The sequence below is a fragment of the Thalassophryne amazonica genome, chromosome 14, assembly GCF_902500255.1.
Source record: "Thalassophryne amazonica chromosome 14, fThaAma1.1, whole genome shotgun sequence".
NCBI lineage: Eukaryota > Metazoa > Chordata > Actinopteri > Batrachoidiformes > Batrachoididae > Thalassophryne > Thalassophryne amazonica.
This window is the reverse complement of record NC_047116.1, coordinates 96983114-97005824: the sequence shown is the minus strand read 5'-3', so window position 1 is coordinate 97005824 and position 22711 is coordinate 96983114. Positions and strand designations below refer to the sequence as shown.

The 22711-nt window shown below is 42.5% G+C and overlaps 1 protein-coding gene across 1 annotated transcript in view; it reads right to left on the bottom strand.

Moving 5' to 3' along the window:
* kcnh3 (potassium voltage-gated channel, subfamily H (eag-related), member 3) overlaps window positions 1–18450 on the bottom strand; it is a 404423-nt gene extending 385973 nt beyond the window's left edge. Inside the window, 1 exon segment of the mRNA XM_034186593.1 lies at window positions 18107–18450. Coding sequence (XP_034042484.1) covers window positions 18107–18182 — 76 coding nt within the window. The 5' untranslated portion in view covers window positions 18183–18450.
* Window positions 18451–22711: the final 4261 nt, after the last annotated feature.

Sequence of the window (22711 nt, the reverse complement as noted above, 5' to 3'; positions counted from 1 at the left end):
GAGGTCATTGAATATGCAAACTCAGCTCTCTTATCGTTGATTGTCAGCCTCATAATGTGACTGTGGGCGTCGCCTGAGTGTAAGAGGAGACTCTTCAATTGAGCAATAATGAAGTGGGCTCTCCAGAAAGCTGCAGGGGCTCCATCACAAGCAATGGGGAGAAGAAGTCTAACTGATGGTCTAATTAACATGACACACACACACACACACACAGGTGTGACACAGCACATGTCAGCTAACACGGCACACATTAGTCTGTGATAGTAAAGGCCCCCTGAGACTTGCACAACTTTGATGCACGCACTTGCACGCATTGGGCCTCATGTATCAACGTGCGTATGGCGATATTTGAGCGTATATGGGGTGTACGCCAAAACGGCTGTGCTACTTGGCATTTATCAATGTGGTCGTTGGCGTACGCTGCGCTGAAAATATACACCAGGTCGAGAGGTGGTATAAATTATACACCAAAATGAACCAGCGCTGGAATCCACATAAAAATGAAAATGATCAACATGATAAACAGTGACATTATACAAATCAATGCATATGTTACATAAATAACACTTTCCTGATTATACTACATAATAATTAATACAAATAATAATTAATACAAATCCCGCTTTTGCACGATCCGTGGCTACAGCACTGACTGCAAAGAAAGCGCTGCTCGCCTTTTTCTCCAGACTTCGAGCCTGGAGCCAGAGCAGCACTGAGCTTAACTTCATGTGGTGTGATCGTTTTAGACTATGAAATTGATCATTACAACTGTAGTGTTGTCATTCCCTTCGCCCGTGCTGCAATCAGGCTTTGTCGTCTCCATTCGTTTGTTACAATAAAATAAATAAAGAAATACATTTTAAAAATAAAGAAATCTGAAAAATTAGACATGTCTTATTAATTGAGCGAGCAAATATCCACATGTCAAGAATTATTGACATGTGAAAAGAGAATACAGTGGTCCCTCGCTATAACGCCGCACCTTTCGCGGCCTCGCAGTTTCAGGGATTTCTTTAGTCCAATTTTGCATGCTTTTTTTACAGTGTTCTGTGTTTCTGTTTATAAGAATCTTCTCGCCCAGAAGAAAAAAGAGCACCAACAACTACTCATAACTGTGTTCTACACTCGGAAAGAGACACCTGCAGCCAGGTGTGAGTGGAAAAAGGCGTGACAGTGGCGCAGCGCCAGGACAATAAGGGCGCGATCAGAGGAACTGTGAAATACTGGTCAGTCACTATTAATAATTTCTTATGTGTCCAACCTCGTAGGTTGATCGTTAAAATTAAATTCGTTAGTTCTAAAAGCCTTCATAATTATTTATAGGAAAACGTTCTATTTTTATTTCTCAAACAAATGTTTGGGCCTGAAAACAGGTTGGTCTTATTTTTCTACTAAGGTTTGAACTTTGAGAGTGTTTACACACAAGAGTAAAGTGAGAAAATGTTCATGCCTGATTGAGAAAAGTGTATAAAGTGGTTTTACAGGGTTTTTACAGCTTTAAAACATCTATAATAATTGTAAAAAAAAAAATAACGCTGACTACGTCACGGACTTCGCTTTTTGCAGACTATTTTTAGAACGTAACTCCCACAATAAACGAGGGACCACTGTAACACTTTTTTGATTATACTACAAAACAATTAATACGATGGCCGCTTTTCACGCTCTACTGGCACGCGTCGTGATTGGTGGAGTTCTTTTTCTTTGCTGTCTTCCTGGCTTCCATGTCGTAAAATGAGCGTGTGTCTGAAGCAGAGTCTGAATATTTATGGGCGTGTTTATTATAATTACGATTGTTTTCACCTGCTGCATTTATCAAGGTCACGTCAGGCGTACGCCGGAAATGGGCAGGTGCGCACTGCTTGATACGGCAACTTTGGTGTACTTCAAATTTACACCGTAAATTTACGCCACAAGTGCGCAACTTTGATACATGAGGCCCACTGTGTCATGCAGGAGAGCAAACTCGTCGTTAATGGGTGTAGACTGAATGTGAGAGGGGCGCCGGCGCGTACAATTACGCAAAGAGAATTTTGAAATGTTCAAAAAATCTTTCACGCCTAAATGTCATGCAACAAACGTGAAGTTGTAGTGAACAATGTGCGATCGTGCAGCTCGTCAAGTCGAATAAAGAAGACGTGACCAGTGCGAGTGATTGTGTCAGCGCACTGCATCAGAGCACAGCTCGTCTGAAGGATTAGAACGAGATGTTAAATCTATCATAAACATACTTTTACAGCTGCGCACAAGAAGGGATGAACATGCAACTGTTTTACCAAGCCATTAATGTATAAACATGACAAATAATTACCTTTTTTGATGGCTCCAAATGCTTTCTCCATGTTGTTCAGCTTGTACGCACATGCACACGAGGAAGACGGCAGCTGAAGCACTCCTCTGTGATTCTGGAAGCAATTACAGCCTTTTTCAACAGCTAACTCAGACAGAAAATTATTAATCCGCAACAAAATAATTATTCTATATACGCAGTGTCCAGCGCACAGCACATGGCAGGCAGCCAGCTGGGAACACAGTGGGTGGGATTGGCATGATGATGTGCATGCAAGTGTCAGGGCACCTTAATTCGCCCTACTGAGATATTCCATAATCCTTTGCGCACCAGAGAGTTGCTGCAGTCTAAACAACAGAGAATCCACATGACGACAACTACAAATTTACATTATACAACCAAAATGTACATTTTACTCTTTTCATCACGTTAATAAAATACTGCTGCATAAGACCCTGAAAACTTGCTAAAACAAATATTTCAAATAATCTGTGTCTGCTACTTTTAATCTGAAGGAATTTAATAAACGCAAACCGAATTTCAGACTGTTGATATATATGACTCTGGAACAAACAGCACCAACAGTGCTGTAAAGGACAAGAAGCAGGACGTTAAGGAGCAAACTTTCCCCAGAACGACATGAACAGGAAGTGATCACGGCTCACAGCGAATCCTTTTGAAAATAACAGAGACACAACCTGAGCTGATATTTTTTGGGTTGTCTTGAATATGACAACTTGATATTAATCAAAGCGACACAACAGAAGTTGTCTTTGGCCTTTCTGGTCTTCAGTTGTATGTCAACTTGTCAGCTTGTCATTACAAAAACAGAGTGACACTTAATGACAGCAGTCACAAACATTTATGACACTGACTTAATGTTTATGACACTTTCATGACTGTGTCATGTAACAGTTATGACAGTGTTATTTCACTATTATGACGATACCTTCAAGTAAAGTGTTACCTATAACCTGGGTCCCTCTTCTGCACATGTCCAAACCATCTCAGTCTCACCTCTCTGACTTTGTCCCCAAACTGTCCTCTGTGTGCTGTCCTTCTGATATGTTCATTCATGATCCTGTCCATCCTCATCAAACCCAAAGGAAAAAAAATCACTCCATCTTCAGCTCTGCCTGATTATTCACCTGTTTACTAAAATACTGTAGATGGACCAATCATGAAATGTTTGAAACAGGAGATTGTAATTTTTTTTTTAACTTGCCAGCACATGAACATGCTCAGTTATGTGGTAGAGTTGATGCCACAAAGCACCACAAAGTGCACAAATGCACAGAGATGATTTAATGTCACTTTGCACTTACGGCCATTCACATGTGTAAAATCCTTATTTACATGCTGCTGTCTACATCAAATTACCACCAGCTACCGAGTGTGTATTTACTCTTTGCAAATAACTGTCAGGCATGGCACAAACAGAGCAGGACACAAATGCAAAACTCTGGCAAGCAGAATGGTGTAAGAAAAAGGTTAAATATAGTAAACAAGCAGGGATTCGGTAGTACATGGGTGGTCCAGCAGCAAAGCAAAGGTACAGACAGGTGTGAGGCTGAGACGTGGTCCAGGAAAGAGGCAGAGGTCAAAATACACAGCGTGGTGGCGTTCAGAGACAAAGACAAATACGAGGTCAAGTGCAAAACAAGGTCAAATACTGGCAGGCTGAGAATTAGGCAAAACAGGAAACGGAACAAAGGCTGGAAAGTGAAATATATTCAACAATCTGGCAGTGAGCTGTGGAAATGTGAGGGGTTAAATAAGAGGCAGGCTAATCAGGATGTGAATGAGGAACAGGTGTGAGGAAGGTTCTGGAAGGGGTATGACTGACAAACACAAAGGCAGGTGCAGAAAAGTGACACAAAAAGCAAAGCAAACCAAAGCAAGAGAATTAAGTGACAGAAAAAAACCCCAGCAGTGAAAAACATGACGTTGCAGAGACAAACAATATTTAACATGAACAAAACAAAGGGGCAAAACAAGGAAATAACATGACACGCCTAAAAGGAGGATAACAAGAAAAATAAAGACTATAACCAAAACTAGAACAGAACTGATACTGGCTAAAGTATAAATGCAAATGCAGTAATTGATAATAAGATGGCAAAAAGACTAAAAGCTAAACAGAAAATAAAGGACAGAAAATAAAACCAGTGACTAAAGAATACTGATGTTGCAACGGAGGACAACACAAAATGATTGATAAATAGAGAATGCAATAAATAACTAAAGGAACATAACCAGATACAACACACAGAAGGTAAATGAAACAACCAGAAACTACAAAATCACGAAAGTCTGGATTGTCCATGTGGTTGAGCACTCATTATCTGGGATCTTAGTAAATCAGGTCAAAAGTAAATGACAGGATCACTGTGATTTGTTTTTCTCTCTCTCTCTAAAAAAATAAAAAATTAAGAACATGTACATACAGTTAACAATGTTCTACAGTAAATAAATGTGTAAACGGGAGATGTGGGATTAAAATAACAGTAAAAACTGTGTTTTCTGTGTAAAAATATTCTATCCTATAAACTGTGTTATATGTAGATAAAGTGACGTAGGAGTTTAATCTCCTGTCTTGGGTTTATGGTGGTTTGTGTCCATTGTTCCTTCTTTTCGTCTTAACAAACCTTGCTGCTGTGTTTGTTGTCCTTTTGTCTGTTTGGCTGTTTGTGATCTGTGTCTCTGTTCGTGTCTCTTTGGTGCAGCGGGCAGGTGGTCATGAAGTGCAGTTCGGCCTCCACCTGGTGTGAGCAGTGGGTCTGTCACAGTCTGTCTTCTCTGGGGAGCCAGGTCTGTCTGTGGTGGTCTTTCTCCACGGCCAGGCTGTGCTCACTGAGTCTGTACATGGTCAAGGACTTCCTGAGCTTTGGGTTGGTCACAGTGCTCAGGTATTCTGCCACCGAGTTCTGTCTGTTTAGGGACAAACAGCATTCCAGTTTACTCTGGTTTTTGGTTGATTTTTTTTCCAATGCGTCACATAGTTTTGTGTTTGGTGGCTCTGCTCGTGTTTGTGTAGAGAGTCCCAGAACCAGCTGTCTGTGGGGGCATCTCTCTACAGTCTCTCTGTGGATCAGGGCTTTGTTATGTCTTTCTGTCTTTCTGTCTCTCTCTCTCTGATTGTCACCTGTGGGCCGTTGCTATGACCTGGGAGTCTCTGAGCTACAAACAAACGCTACATTTTGACCTTGCCAGCTCTTCAAATCATCAGAAAACAAACACCAAACCTGAAAGCAATGAAGATATGACTCTTTTTGTCTGTTCTGGTATTTTAGGGTCCTGTCCCACTGGTGTTTAGGAGGATTTGCGTATGGACTGCGCACAAAATTGGCCCATATTTGCCAAACATCCGCAATATCTGTGTAACATGCCTGTATGAGTCGGCCATCATCCGAACACGCCCGTGATCATCCGCAGAGGCACGCATGTCTACAGCCAGGATTTTTGAGCTGTTCAAAAATCTGGAGGCGGATAACATCCGCCTCACATACTCCATATATACTCAATTCATACACAATACATACTCACTCTATGCGCTGTATATCTGCCGTTAATCGCTGATATCCGCAACTGATGGGGATTTGCGGCTTGGCAGTGGACCGGGACAGTGTGCAAAACAGATATATATCGTGCCCATCATATCCACATCACAAACTAAATTATGTTGTAGCGACTGCATACAAACTGGCCAAGAATAAAGCGTTTTTATTACATCTGCTTTGCAGCTGATTTGCGGACAATCTGTGAATGCATAACAAACACGTCACGTAAACCCAAAGTACTATATGTGGCAGAAAGCGACATACCTGCCAGTCAGTGCCAGTCCGGCTGTGTAAATCCACAAAGACATAGCTGCTACAATCCAGGACTTTTATTTAACACCAACAAAAGGAAGAGTTGCTGTTTAGCCACAACTCACGCTGAAGTCTGTTTTCTGTGACACTCTCAAAAAAACAAACAAACCACTGTCTCACACCCCGAGTGGCTTCCCCCCTCCCGCTCCCCAAACTCATGAACAGTTAACCCTTGCATGACAAAATGAACATTAACTCTGTGATCAACTTGTCCAAGTCCTGCAAATGCTCCAGAGGCTGTATTGTTGGTGTGAATAGTGATGCCCAAAGGAGCGAGTGCGCTTATTTTATGACCGCAATGCAGATGCCGTGCATGCACAACACATGCGCGATGCATTCATAATACACCCGTAATACTGCCATGATAATCTCAATGTGTCGGATCAGTTTCCTCAGTACATGCGTTATATAACAGTGATTGTTCATCATATATTCACTCTCGTATATTATTAATATATCCATAATTCATACTGGGATATTTGTCATTTTTGGCCATTTTTGTTGCGGACGACAACGAACGCCCGTAATTTGTGTACTCAATTCATGCACAATTGATCCTCTCCCCAGTGGGACAGGGCCCTTACAAAAAATATTCTTCTTTGATGTGTTCTTCATTCTGCAGCACTCGCACTTGTATGAAGATGGGAATCGTGTGTCTGCTCTTATCGACGGTCACCTCGTCATTTTCCCAGTCATTTATACAGTCATAGAACAGTGACAGAGCTGCTAAAAATACAAACCCAATTCCAATGAAGTTGTCCTCAGTTCCCAAATGCTTACTGAGTGTTGTTAGAAGGAAAGGTGATGTAACACAGTGATAAACATACCACTGTCCCAGCTTTTTAGAAACATGTTGCAGGCATCCATTTCAGAATGAGCAAATATTTGCACAACAACAATAAAGTTTATCAGTTTGAACATTAAATATCTTATCTTTGTGGTGTATTCAATTGAATATAGGCTGAAGAGGATTTGAAAATCATTGTATTCTGTTTTTATTTACATTTTACACAACGTCCCAACTTCATTGGAATTGAGGTTGTAGAAGAAGAATAAAAACGATCACGAAATTTTGATTTTTGAGCCAAATAAAGACACTGAACATAGAGGTTACTGAAACTGGTTTCTGAAGCATATCATTGGAACATTTCAAAGAAATATTGTTTTCCGTCTTGCCTGAGTCCTGGTGGGTATCACAGCAGACAGGTCAATGGTTACAATTTCATCTGAAGGAGGGTTTGTACAAGAAAACAAACAGAGTAAAGATGTCTGAAAAATGCTGCTTGGTGATGCGTTCAGATGCTTTATAAAAACAGAGTTACTTTATTTTGTTCTACACAATAAATAATAATATCACAGTCTCAAACCAACACTGCTGGTGTGGCATTTTGCAGATGATGATGTGTTGTGCAACAGTAGCAGTCAGGAAGTGAAGAGAGAAGTTGAAAATAGAGAAGAGCTGTGAAGGCAAGGGACTGAAGAAGAGACAGAATGTGTCTTAAAATGTTGCATCTAAAATGAACAAATACCAGAAATTTTGCAGAGCAAGCTGAGATCATCAGAATAGGTCCTGGAAAAACATGTTTTTATAAGAACATCTGCAGCTTTTTCTGCATAAAACCTGAAACATGTTCCAAAGGAGGCTGGACACTTCAACCCCCTGCCAACTCCGCCCCTGTGCCATTTTGCCTTTCAGCAAATAAAAATGCTCTTTCCAGTGCACCAATTTAAAACTTCCATTGTTTGTTTTATATAACACTGAAATAGATCTGTGCCATTTTATTTATTTGATTGGTATTTTGCAAAAAAATAGAGGCCCTTCTTCCCGGAGCATGAATCGGAGGGTAGTGGGACCCAGCAGCTCACTCTGCCCAACTGACTCGTGGACACACCGCCGACTTCAGCTAGCGCCGCTAAGCAGAGCAAGAGCTTGAGCTTTTAGTGGTGTGTGTAGGAACATGTCTGTTTTCTTGCAACACGAATTTGTTCAATTCTTTATCTGACAGCATTTCAGCAGCTGCTAAAGATGTCCCCACAAAACCTGCAGATTTAGCTTCCTCGTATCATGGAAGCATTTTTACGAGAAGCTAATGGAGCCATGCAAATGAGCAAAATGTGTAGGAGAGAAATGCACAGCAACAAGATACCAAAAAATGTACCTGTAGTGACATCACCCATACAGCGGGACAAATAATGAATGTCATGTGACATAGATTCTACCAATCAAATGACCAGGATCTGTTTATCATAATAAAGTGTACCAAATATGCACTGCTGTACCCCTTTAACACAACTACACACAGTTATATATGACGGAGCTAAATGGCACAGAGGCCAAACTGACAAGTGGCGAAGTGTCTCAAAACAGTTCCAAGCTCATGGTGGACGTTTTCAGGGTTGAAGGTGTTCACACGTGGAGCAGCTGACCGTCTCAGGATGAAGCTCCTACACACGCCGGCTGAGAAGATAAACGGCTTTGCACATCTGTTATGACTGCCTTTTAAATTCAGGCTAAAATAAACACCTGCCACACAGAAACACACAGCTGCCACACGCCAGCTCGGACAGGTGGTTTTGGATCGGCACATCTTCCACCTGGCTGTCACGGCGTTCAGAAACACAGTGGGCTCGTTTGTCACAGTCGGAACACTAATGATTTATATTTAGCTTTACAGCAGAGGAGCTTCACACACTCTCCCACACACACACGCCCACCGCCTCTCATGTAGCTCCTCCCCCTACTCCGACAAGCTGCTATGATTTCGTGCCATTCGTGCACGCTAATTACAGTGGCTGCACATGCACTGCTGGAGACGTGCAATTACCACAAATGCAAGGCCCTCGCTGGAGCGAAGCAGCTCACGCTTCTTCTTCCACACAAACGCTGCCACTCGCCGTGAGTGTGACCACGGGTGAGCGCACAGGTGAGCACATGCACGGCCTGGATGTGCAGCATGTTCTCGTTCTGAGGTGCTAAAGTGTGACTGTTAGTCAGAGGTGTTTGGCGACATTACACAGATGCACAAAGTGTTTGAGAGGAGGGCTGAAGTCTGACGGCTGTCTCCCATAAGGACAGGATTAGCTCGAGCCGCTAACGCGCCTCATTTCATGTAACACGCTGGTGCACATGTCTGGTGTAGATACAGTGATCCAAAGGGTTTCGACAAAGCATCGAGATTTGACAGCTAACAAGGATAAAACCCGACCAGTGCTGCACAATAAGGGTGTTTATGCCGTACAAAAGCACCAGCGCTAATCACAGCGCCTCGTGGAGAAGAAGCAGAAAGGAACAAGCAACTAGCGGGGCGAGCGTCGGATTCATGGAGTCACTCGGTGAGTCCGTGTGTAACTGAAAGACAGAAAGGCTCAATCCCAGAGTCCCACCATGTGAGTCCTTTGATCACATGACATCAGCTGGGTTTCCATGACAGTTAAACGAAATGTCAATAAAACAACAGCAAAGTAACTCCATGTCCACTGATCGATGACGTGTGACTGCTGGGTTTTGTCATCGCTGTCATTCTCGTGAGGCTCTCATGCGAGGCCACTCCTCCATAAACACAGAACACACACTGTGCAGAGGGCCCCACGGGGCGATGGGGGCCTCATCTTATGTGGCCCAATCACGCCCACCATACTGTCACCAGCAAAGCCCCCAAGCCATCACACGTGATACCAGCAGCTGACTGATGTCATGCCTGGGTCACACTGCAAACGGCACCACCGCTTCATGTCAGACACGCGTGACTGTCGCATCTGTGCCCAGTGGAGCAGTGAGTTTGTTGCTTCATTTTGTTTGATTAACATAGCTGGTCTCGAATGCATTACCATGGTTACTGTTGCTGAGCAACAGGCCAATCAAAGATGGACATACTGCCCCCCCCCCCCCCACACACACACACACACACACTCACACCCCTATACATATATTTTCATCCACCTGACAGCACCTCTGTTGAACATTTTAAAATACATACACTTAAACATATAAACAGGAGTATAAGTAGAAATAGAATCACCATCAACTTTGTCCTTTTAGGTTCTTTTTATAATCCAGACATCTTATGCGTCACATCACTCGATGTCAGTCACTCAAATGGTTTTAATAAATTTTATTTATCTCTTTTTTCATGGCTGTGAGTTCTTTTGCAGTCACAGAAAGTCCTGTAAAAGGTGTTAATTATTTATTGCAGGTATGATGTCAAAATCATTTTTGTTGTTTTTTGTTAAATGATAACCTGTTTTGTGTCTCATAGTAATTTATTTATTTATTTTTGATCTGTTTTAGTTGTTGTTTGGTACATTAATAATGTAATTATTGCGTGGAATGGCATTTTGTTACACACTGACTTTTTTTTGTTGGTGTGTGTATATATATGTGGGGGGGTCATAACAGCATTTCCCTTTGGCCCAGATGTGACAAGGGCCAGTCCTGCTCTCACGAGACCGGAAATTACAAAAGTCATGGCAAGAGGTTGATACGTCTCACTAAATGTTGGTTCTTTGTTGTTGGGTTTTTTTGTTAATCCAGTATTGCTGTTATGTGATAACGGTGAACAACATCTGTGTCTCTTACTCCATCCACATGTACAGCATCATGTATTTTAGATTGTCACATGACTCTTTCTACACATCATGTGAACTGTAACATCACTGAAAGTGTTTCCATTTCAGTTTTTCAAAATAAAGCTTCTTAAAAATCACCTGTAAACCACCTCAGCAAAACATAAAACAACCTTTTTGCAATATTTAAAAGTTCTTTTTTTTTTGTTAATCTTTTTAAATACACATTTCCATGAAGCATATTTTCAATTCACTATTTCAAGTTGCATAATTTGGAGGAGAACAGAAACCAAAGTTGACCCGAGAGGACGGTGTCACAGCCTGAAGGAACAAACTTAGGATCTTGCTAACATCTGAAGTATCTGACAGAGAAGAATAAACCTCAGAAGAACCATCGGTGCTGAACTCTGCTTTCAAGGATTACTGCAAAACAGCCACTTCCTCAGTCCCAAACATCACAGCACAGCTCGAAGAATGAAAACCAGACCAACCATTCTCTGCAGGATCATTTAGACAAAGATATGGAGCTCATGAAAATTCAGTAAGGTATATCTTATATCTTATATTCCAGATCTAAGGTGGAACTATGCCAGTATACAAAGGTATATCTAAATATCTAAAAAGGAAGAGTAAAATAGGAGAGTAGAAAAGAGTAGAGTAGAGCCACTTAGGTGCCTGGTCTTGAGAATCATGGAGAGGTCCACTCTCTATTTCATTTTCTGACATATCCTAGAAAACAAATGATTAAACATGTCCCTTAAAAAAAAAGGTCTGCAGCGTTATGAATCAAAGAGAAGCTGCTGATATGATCTACACCCGAAAAAACCCACAGGGCTGCAAGTTCATGAAACTGCAGCACCGACATACAGAGAGAGAGAGACTGGATCACAGACATGAGGACAGGATGTTAAACTGTCTCCAAGAAAGACGATGCTTTAAATGCAGAGAAAGGAGTTCTTGTTTTTCTATGTAATGTGTAAAAGAGAACAAACGGTGGAGCTGACCTGTCCATCAGATTAAGACGGAGTCAGAAATGTCACATCCATAATGTGCGTGATCACAAACATACAAGACCGTTACCCAAAAAGCCTTTCATCATTTGACTTCTTTCGAACTCTTGTGTTTGACACCTGACAGTGTGCATCTGCAACATTTCCTGTATATTTGTTTTGTTAATTGTTTTGTCATTTGTGTCTGTATCATGGCCCAAGCAGAGGGTCACCCCTTTGTGTCTGGTCTGCTTGAGGTTTCTTCCTCAGAGGGAGTTTTTTCTTACCACTGTTACCTGTGTTCTTGCTCTGGGGGTTAGTAAGGTTAGACCTTACTTGTGTGAAGCACCTTGAGGCTACTTTGTTGTGATCTGGTGCTATATAAATTAAAATAAACTGAAATTGCAATTAAAATTGACAGTGGATTTGCAAACTGTACATCACATGACACATCTACAGTGGTTCATAACACACCGCCATAACACACACAGCTGCAGAGACCACTGCAGCTACAGTGGTGAGCGGTCGAGGATGTGGTTCATACAACACTAACAAATTTAGAAAATACAGAGGGAAAAAACACAGGGCAGCATCAATTCAACACAAAAAACACAGAAATGATCCCACTGGACATTTTAGATGCTAATATAGCTTGGTGACTGTGGTGCTCCACTCTTTATCAGGTCAGCCAAGTTATTTATTACCTCCGCCAAGGAGGTTATGTTTTCAATCACATCCGTTTGTTTGTTTGTTGGTTGGTTGGTTTGTTAGCAGGATTACTCAAAAAATCCTCAATGTATTTCAATGAAATTTATACCAGGGGTGTATCTTGGCCTAACTTAGAAGTCATTACATTTTGGTAATGATCCAGAACACAATCCAGATCCAGTAATTTTTTTAAGGATTCTTTATCAATCAATCAATCAACTTTTTTCTTGTATAGCGCCAAATCACAACAAACAGTTGCCCCAAGGCGCTCCACATTGCAAGGCAAGGCCATACAATAATTATGAAACACAGTCTACGTCTAAAGCAACATAACCAAGGGATGGTCCAGGGTCACCCGATCCAGCCCTAACTATAAGCCTTAGCGAAAAGGAAAGTTTTAAGCCTAATCTTAAAAGTAGAGAGGGTATCTGTCTCCCTGATCTGAATTGGGAGCTGGTTCCACAGGAGAGGAGCCTGAAAGCTGAAGGCTCTGCCTCCCATTCTACTCTTACAAACCCTAGGAACTACAAGTAAGCCCGCAGTCTGAGAGCGAAGCGCTCTAATGGGGTAATATGGTACTATGAGGTCCCTAAGATAAGATGGGACCTGATTATTCAAAACCTTATAAGTAAGAAGAAGAATTTTAAATTCTATTCTAGCATTAACAGGAAGCCAATGAAGGGAGGCCAACACGGGTGAGATATGCTCTCTCCTGCTAGTCCCCGTCAGTACTCTAGCTGCAGCATTCTGAACCAACTGAAGGCTTTTTAGGGAACTTTTAGGACAACCTGATAATAATGAATTACAATAGTCCAGCCTAGAGGAAACAAATGCATGAATTAGTTTTTCAGCATCACTCTGAGACAAGACCTTTCTGATTTTAGAGATATTGCGTAAATGCAAAAAGGCAGTCCTACATATTTGTTTAATATGCGCTTTGAATGACATATCCTGATCAAAAATAACTCCAAGATTTCTCACAGTATTACTAGAGATCAGGGAAATGCCATCCAGAGTAACGATCTGGTTAGACACCATGCTTCTAAGATTTGTGGGGCCAAGTACAATAACTTCAGTTTTATCTGAGTTTAAAAGCAGGAAATTAGAGGTCATCCATGTCTTTATGTCTGTAAGACAATCCTGCAGTTTAGCTAATTGGTGCGTATCCTCTGGCTTCATGGATAGATAAAGCTGGGTATCATCTGCGTAACAATGAAAATGTAAGCAATACCGTCTAATAATACTGCCCAAGGGAAGCATGTATAAAGTGAATAAAATTGGTCCTAGCACAGAACCTTGTGGAACTCCATAATTAACTTTAGTCTGTGAAGAAGATTCCCCATTTACATGAACAAACTGTAATCTATTAGACAAATATGATTCAAACCACCGCAGCGCAATGCCTTTAATACCTATGACATGCTCTAATCTCTGTAATAAAATTTTATGGTCAACAGTATCAAAAGCAGCACTGAGGTCCAACAGAACAAGCACAGAGATAAGTCCACTGTCCAAAGCCATAAGATCATTTGTAACCTTCACTAATGCTGTTTCTGTACTATGATGAATTCTAAAACCTGACTGAAACTCTTCAAATAGACCATTCCTCTGCAGGTGATCAGTTAGCTGTTTTACAACTACCCTCTCAAGAATCTTTGAGAGAAAAGGAAGGTTGGAGATTGGCCTATAATTAGCTAAGATAGCTGGGTCAAGTGATGGCTTTTTAAGTAATGGTTTAATTACTGCCACCTTAAAGGCCTGTGGTACATAACCAACTAACAAAGATAGATTGATCATATTTAAGATTGAAGCATTAAATAATGGTAGGACTTCCTTGAGCAGCCTGGCAGGAATGGGGTCTAATAAGCATGTTGATGGTTTGGATGAAGTAACTAATGAAAATAACTCAGACAGAACAATCGGAGAGAAAGAGTCTAACCAAATACCGGCATCACTGAAAGCAGCCAAAGATAACGATACATCTTTGGGATGGTTATGAGTAATTTTTCTCTAATAGTCAAAATTTTGTTAGCAAAGAAAGTCATGAAGTCATTACTAGTTAAAGTTAATGGAATACTCAGCTCAATAGAGCTCTGACTCTTTGTCAGCCTGGCTACAGTGCTGAAAAGAAACCTGGGGTTGTTCTTATTTTCTTCAATTAGTGATGAGTAGAAAGATGTCCTAGCTTCACGAAGGGCTTTCTTATAGAGCAACAAACTCTTTTTCCAGGCTAAGTGAAGATCTTCTAAATTAGTGAGACGCCATTTCCTCTCCAACTTACGGGTTATCTGCTTTAAGCTACGAGTTTGTGAGTTATACCACGGAGTCAGACACTTCTGATTTAAAGCTCTCTTTTTCAGAGGAGCTACAGCATCCAAAGTTGTCTTCAATGAGGATGTAAAACTATTGACAAGATACTCTAACTCCCTTACAGAGTTTAGGTAGCTACTCTGCTCTGTGTTGGTATATGACATTAGAGAACATAAAGAAGGAATCATATCCTTAAACCTAGTTACAGCGCTTTCTGAAAGACTTCTAGTGTAATGAAACTTATTCCCCACTGCAGGGTAGTCCATCAGGGTAAATGTAAATGTTATTAAAAAATGATCAGACAAAAGGGAGTTTTCAGGGAATACTGTTAAGTCTTCTATTTCCATACCATAAGTCAGAACAAGATCTAAAATATGATTAAAGTGGTGGGTGGACTCATTTACTTTTTGAGCAAAGCCAATAGAGTCTAATAATAGATTAAATGCAGTGTTGAGGCTGTCATTCTCAGCATCTGTGTGGATGTTAAAATCGCCCACTATAATTATCTTATCTGAGCTAAGCACTAAGTCAGACAAAAGGTCTGAAAATTCACAGAGAAACTCACAGTAACGACCAGGTGGACGATAGATAATAACAAATAAAACTGGTTTTTGGGACTTCCAATTTGGATGGACAAGACTAAGAGACAAGCTTTCAAATGAATTAAAGCTCTGTCTAGGTTTTTGATTAATTAATAAGCTGGAATGGAAGATTGCTGCTAATCCTCCGCCCCGGCCCGTGCTACGAGCATTCTGACAGTTAGTGTGACTCGGGGGTGTTGACTCATTTAAACTAACATATTCATGCTGCTGTAACCAAGTTTCTGTTAGGCAGAATAAATCAATACGTTGATCAATTATTATATCATTTACCAACAGGGACTTAGAAGAAAGAGACCTAATGTTTAATAGACCACATTTAACTGTTTTAGTCTGTGGTGCAATTGAAGGTGCTATATTATTTTTTCTTTTTGAATTTTTATGCTTAAATAGATTTTTGCTAGTTATTGGTGGTCTGGGAGCAGGCACCGTCTCTACGGGGATGGGGTAATAGGGGGATGGCAGGGGGAGAGAAGCTGCAGAGAGGTGTATAAGACCACAGCTCTGCCTCCTGGTCCCAACGCTAGACAGTCACAGTTTGGAGGATCCCAAAAAAATTGGCCAGATTTCTAGAAATGAGAGCTGCTCCATCCAAAGTGGGATGGATGCCGTCTCTCCTAACAAGACCAGGTTTTCCCCAGAAGCTTTGCCAATTATCTATGAAGCCCACCTCATTTTTTGGACACCACTCAGACAGCCAGCAATTCAAGGAGAACATGCGGCTAAACATGTCACTCCCGGTCTGATTGGGGAGGGGCCCAGAGAAAACAACAGAGTCCGACATTGTTTTTGCAAAGTTACACACCGATTCAATGTTAATTTTAGTGACCTCCGATTGGCGTAACCGAGTGTCATTACTGCCGACGTGAAAATCATTGCATTTATCATTGCAGGATAGGGCCAGATTCAACATTTTTGCATCTAACTTCATGAAGACGGGTCACAAAGGCTGAACAAAAATTAAGTTACGACACAACAATAATTTAGCATTTGGTTTTCCTCACTGAATAAACTTGTTATTAGAAAACAAAAAATACTTGTGTAGTTCATGCAGTTTCTCTTTATAAATACATTTGCTGAAGATCTAAGGGTTTAACCCTCTGGGGCCGACACCATCGTATACGATGGCTGAAAACAAGCTTTACTAAATTATAAATAACTTCTTAATGATATGAGATAGAAACATACTTTTTTTTTCCCGAAAAGTCAACTCCGCAGACTTTCGAGCCACTGTCCACCATCTTTGTACTCCTCATAGAAGCTGTGTGATGACGAGAGCAATGTGAGTGTCCAATCGGAATTGGTTCACCGTCATATGGTTTTCCAAAATCCAATCGTAGGGCAGATTCACCTCATGTGACACACCAAAGATTGTTTTTAGGAGTGATGTGTTACTTGTTTATTATAGTTTGCTGTGTATTTTGAATAAATGTGTCTGGAAAATATTCTGCTTTCCTTTTTCCTTTCTTATTTCTGATTGTAAACCTTTATTACACTTATAAAACACAACTATAGCATATGTATTTTGAAAGAACAGGTTGTCCTGAAAAAAAGAGACATAAAACTTGATTGTGGGATGCAGGGAGAGCTGTTAACAGCAGTAATAAAACATTGATAACAGGCGAGTGAACTGTCTAAAAAAATGCCCTCGGACCCTAGAGGGTTAACCACTGAATCTGAAACATGACAGTAGATGTGTGAAACGACGTGGAATAAGTCTCTTTGCCAAAGGGTATTCCATGTGACATCAGTGACCCTATGGCCTTGGCGGAGGTTTGCGCTCTCCGAGTGCTTCTAGTTTACATTATTGATTATTTTAGTCACTGCATTTTTGTGTTTTATTTTATTTACAAAATGTCAGTTAGTAAAAGCTGGTTACCCAGACCTCTTTATGAGTTGTTAGTTCTTCTGTTGTGTTGTGGAGCTTTGCAGAGCATTCCTGTCTTGCTACCAAAATTCCCAACAGACACATGGTCAGATCAAGCTGCTATGGTTATATGTAATGTTTCCAAGCGTTTTTTCAGTTTACAAGATGTGTTTGATGCAACAAATTGTTTAGTGATGCAGGTGTGATTTTTGTACTTAGAGTTTTTTTCTGGATTCGCTGGTGTAGTCTTGTCAGCTGTGCACATAGTGCACAGAACCTATTTCCCCCTTACAACAGCTCACTTTGCCTTCCAAAGTAAGAGCATGCAGATACCACAAGAAGAAAACATGGAGAAGCAGAGAAGGCAAGAGAGGAGAGGAGAGGAGAGGAGAGGAGAGGAGAGGAGAGGAGAGGAGAGGAGAGGAGAGGAGAGGAGAGGAGAGGAGAGGAGAGGAGAGGAGAGGAGAGGAGAGGAGAGGAGAGGAGAGGAGAGTGCTGTCTGGTTTCGGGGATCCGCAGACTCCTCTCACAGTGCTGCTGAGGAATAATAAAGGCAGGAGGAGACACATCTGTCAGCCGCCCACTTCCACAGCGTGGATTCTGAGAACACACACGGGCCGCTTCTGTCCACAGGACACCCAAGCCAAACCCAGCCACCCCTTTTCCAGCGTCACTCCACGTTTGGGTCCAGATCTAAGAAAGTCTGCAGCCTGTTTCAGACCAAAACCACGTCCTCCTTACCCACTCACAGAAAGGAAACGGGCATTTCACGCACACGCACCTGCAGGTGGAGGCCAGCAGGCCGCATCAACTTTTTTTAAGTGCACCAGTCCCAGAAAAGAAGAGGCACAGCGCGGACCCTTCTGTGAACAGCAGCCACATCAAAACGTCACAAAGCCTTTACTCACGGGTGCCATCAAAGCGCGTGGCGATGGTGTCCAGGAAGGTATTCTGTGGGGCCAGCAGCCCTCTCATCACCGGCATCCTGCTGCGGGTCGACTGGGTCCTCCTGGGGCGCCTCCCGGGGCCGGCGCTGGTCTCCTGCTCAGACCCGAAACTCGGCAGGAAGCGGGAGGTGCCCGGTGCGCATCCCAGCCCCTGGAGAAGCGCACCGATCCGAGATACGCGCGGTGGCTCCACTTTGGCACCGCGGGAATTATGACCATAATCAACTCACAGACGAGCTGGACCACCTGTGTGCACGGTCCGGACTACACTCGAAGTGCTGCAGAGACCTGAGGACCGGAACGTATGATGCTGATCGTGCGCGTAATGGAGCCAGCAAGCTCCTCCTCAAGACTGACTCTCTCTCTCTCTCTCTCTTTCTAAGGCTGTGTGTGTGTGTGTGTGTGGGGGGGGGGGGGGGGTCAAAGGGGGATTGGTTGTTGTCCGTGAAGTCCGTTTGTCGCGATTTGTGTGTTTATAGATGACGTCATAAAGGCCTGTGAGAGTTTTTAATTATGAGACGTGAGAGACACCTGAATGATGCTGCTCACATCAGGACCACGTGGATCACTCCAAAGAGCTGCTCAGCCCTCTGACAGGGAGGTGCTGCCACCTTCTGGTGACACAGCGCAATGTCTACTATATTCTCTGCCACGCCCCTTCTTTAAATGTCAGGGAAAAAAACATCGACATTCGATGTCAAGACTTGTCAAACGCATGCTTCTGAAATAAGTGCATAACTGTAAGACTGTGTTTATCATGCAGAAGACTAAAGGTCGGCTGACTGCTTGAATATGAGGTCATATTTCCAGGTAACTTTCAGAGGGGTATACCGAACAGGTGAAAGAACCAAACTGTTATTTTATTGTGTTATTAACTGTGCTTAGTGTTTTCGTGGACTGACTGTTGGTTCTGGAGATCAACAGTTTTAGCGTCTTTGTCACTCAGTGAGATTTACTTTGATCTTGATGGAATCCCTGGTCGCCATTATGGTTGCGCTCCAGAAGCTGAGCTCGCTTTACGACTGTCCTGAGTCCAGATCCAGCTCTCAGTGACCTCCGGGACTCACCCCTTAAGCACTGTGTTGATATCATGTTTGTTTTATCTGTTAAACATGAACCACACTCCGACACAAACGGTCCAGACTGCAAAGTGTTTGCTGGTGATTCTAAAGTACAGATGGAAAATGAACTGCAAAACCTCAAGTTGCTTTACAATAATGCCTCACATTCTCACACTGCCGTGGTATAAAGCTGCACACTGGACCTTAATCAAAGGCATCTGTGAGACAGTGAATTGAGCCACAGGTCTTTTAACCACAAGGCCTCCACTCTAAACTCCAGGCAACCACTTCCTCTGTATTTCAACACAGCAAATATCAGCATTCTGAGTCTATAAAGCCTGTTTATGTGATCTACAGGTTCATGACCCCTTCTGACTAGTGTTGGGCATGAAGTGAACCCTGCTCATGATGTGGACATGAGGTCATGATGTGGACACAGGGTCATGATGTGGACACGGGGTCATGATGTGGACATGAGGTCATGATGTGGACACGGGGTCATGATGTGGACATGAGGTCATGATGTGGACACAGGGTCGTGATGTGGACACAGGGTCATGATGTGGACACGGGGTCATGATGTGGACATGAGGTCATGATGTGGACACGGGGTCATGATGTGGACATGAGGTCATGATGTGGACACAGGGTCGTGATGTGGACACAGGGTCATGATGTGGACACGGGGTCGTGATGTGGACACGGGGTCATGATGTGGACATGAGGTCATGATGTGGACACGGGGTCATGATGTGGACAGGGGGTAATGATGTGGACACGGGGTCGTGTTGTGGACACGGGTCGTGTTGTGGACATGGGGTTGTGATGTGGACACGGGTCATGATGTGGACATGAGGTCGTGATGTGGACACGGGGTCATGATGTGGACACAGGGTCATGATGTGGACACGGGGTAATGATGTGGACACGGGGTCATGATGTGGACATGAGGTCATGATGTGGACACGGGGTCATGATGTGGACATGAGGTCATGATGTGGACACGGGGTCATGATGTGGACACGGGGTCATGATGTGGACATGAGGTCATGATGTGGACACGGGGTCATGATGTGGACATGAGGTCATGATGTGGACACAGGGTCGTGATGTGGACACAGGGTCATGATGTGGACACGGGGTCGTGATGTGGACACGGGGTCATGATGTGGACATGAGGTCATGATGTGGACACGGGGTGATGTGGACACGGGGTCATGATGTGGACAGGGGGTAATGATGTGGACACGGGGTCGTGTTGTGGACACGGGTCGTGTTGTGGACATGGGGTTGTGATGTGGACACGGGTCATGATGTGGACATGAGGTCGTGATGTGGACACGGGGTCATGATGTGGACACAGGGTCATGATGTGGACACGGGGTAATGATGTGGACACGGGGTCATGATGTGGACACGGGGTCGTGTTGTGGACACAGGGTCATGATGTGGACACGGGGTCGTGTTGTGGACACGGGGTCACTGGACTTTCGTGCAGTGAGGTCATGGCACAGAGGTCCATGCTGATGTCAGTACCTTTGCAGGAGGATAAAGGCCCAAGTGTTCAGGGTCTTGGTGCTGGTCTGAGTCCATGGTAGAGTTGGCGTTGTTAAATTAATACAGGAGTGAGTACATGTGGTGCCATTGAGCATAGTGTTAAATGGTGTTCAATTAATTCTATCATAAATCTACGAGTGCTGATCAACTTGATTTAACTCGGTGTTGTTGATGTGACTCTGCTGCAGCAGCTGGTCCTGCTGGATCTCAGATGGGGTGTCTGATTCCTCACCGGCTGCTTCAGAACACCACAGCCATTTCCATCCTTTTTGCAAAATGTACCATCTGTCCTTCCACATTCCTGTCTTTGATACCATACAGTATCTACCCAAACATGCCCACTGGTCTGCTCCTGTCACCACTCTTTCATGCTTGCGTTCACTCTCCACCACCTCATCTAACTCACTCCAGAATTCTTCTTTCTCATTCATCTACCAACCTACCTGTGGGGCATATGCACTGATGACATTCATTATCATCCCTTCAATTTCTAACTTCACGTTCATCAGCTACTCACTTCACCTCTAACACACTCTTAATGCAGCATACTTTACTGCAGTCAGTGCTGAGAACAGACAGTGATGGAATTCTTGTATTGTCAGAAAAGTGAAAAGGACAGAAAAATAAAAGCCATTTAATTCTGCTGTTCAGTCTGAAATTTTTCAAGGACTCGGTAAATCTTAATTTTGTTACTTTTGATTCCACTGTTAATTGATTGCTGGATTTCCATCTGTTCACTGTTGCCAAAAACAAAATTGCTTTGGTCATGTGACGATGTTTGGAGGTTTGATGTTTATGAACATCTATGTCTGTGTTGGTGCAGAACAGTTTGTATAAAAAGCTTTGAGATGGTTTTGATGAGCTAGTTGCTATGATCGTCTTCTTCCAGCAAGTTCTACTCTGTAAAATGATCTGCCAGGTCCAGGAAGACCACAGGCTTTGTGGCCTCAAACACCTGAAGCTTCACCTTCCTGAGGACATCATGAGAGACATCCATCAATCTGTTGAAGTGTGATGAGAAGAAACAACACAGGGTAAAAATCCAAAGTATAGCTTTAAGTCAGTTTATTGCCTTATCTCAGAATTTTATCTGCAGTTTTCGTTATTGTGAAGACATCATCTCTTGGCCACCCCGCAGTCTTTCCTAACTGTAAGTAACTTTGGGGAATCCTGTGGGCACAGCAGACTGTAGTTAAAGGCGGTGGGTGGAATCCTGATCATGTCTCACATAAGTTCCTCTGGGTGAGAAAACAAACCTGTTTACTTTGAGAAAAGTTTTCATATGTTCATTATATATACAGTTGTATGTAAACGTTTGGGCCCCCTGATGATTTCCATGATTTTCCTTTATAAATCATTGGTTGTCTGGATCAGAAATTTCAGTTAAATATATCATATAGCAGACGAACACACTGATATTTGAGAAGTGAAATGAAGTTTATAGGATTTACAAAAAGTGTGCAATAATTCTTTAAAGAAAATTAGGCAGGTGCATAAATTTGGGCACCCCAACAGAAAAAAATACATCAATATTTAGTAGATCCTCCTTTTGCAGAAATAGCCTCTAAATGCTTCCTATAGCTTCCAGTGAGAGTCTGTGTAGCTTCCAGTCGAAATCAGTTAGCCCGGACTGATGGTTTAAGGGTTTTATTGATTTTTTGCCGTTCTCAAACCAACGTAAGAGCTATAAAAAAAAGGGGCAAAGAAATAAAACAATACATTAGAACACAGACTACTTATGGGTTTTAACTTAATATTCTACTCTTTACTAAAGACATAACATGCTTATTTACAACATATTCCTCGATAAATTTACCGTACCTTGTAGCCACTTTCGACTGAAACTAAACTTTCTCTCCCCGTTTGAGCTCCATCACGTTTCTCCTTGCGTTTGCTCACCCTCCTCGTTTTTTACCTTGTGTCAAGTTACCTTCCGACACTATCCTTT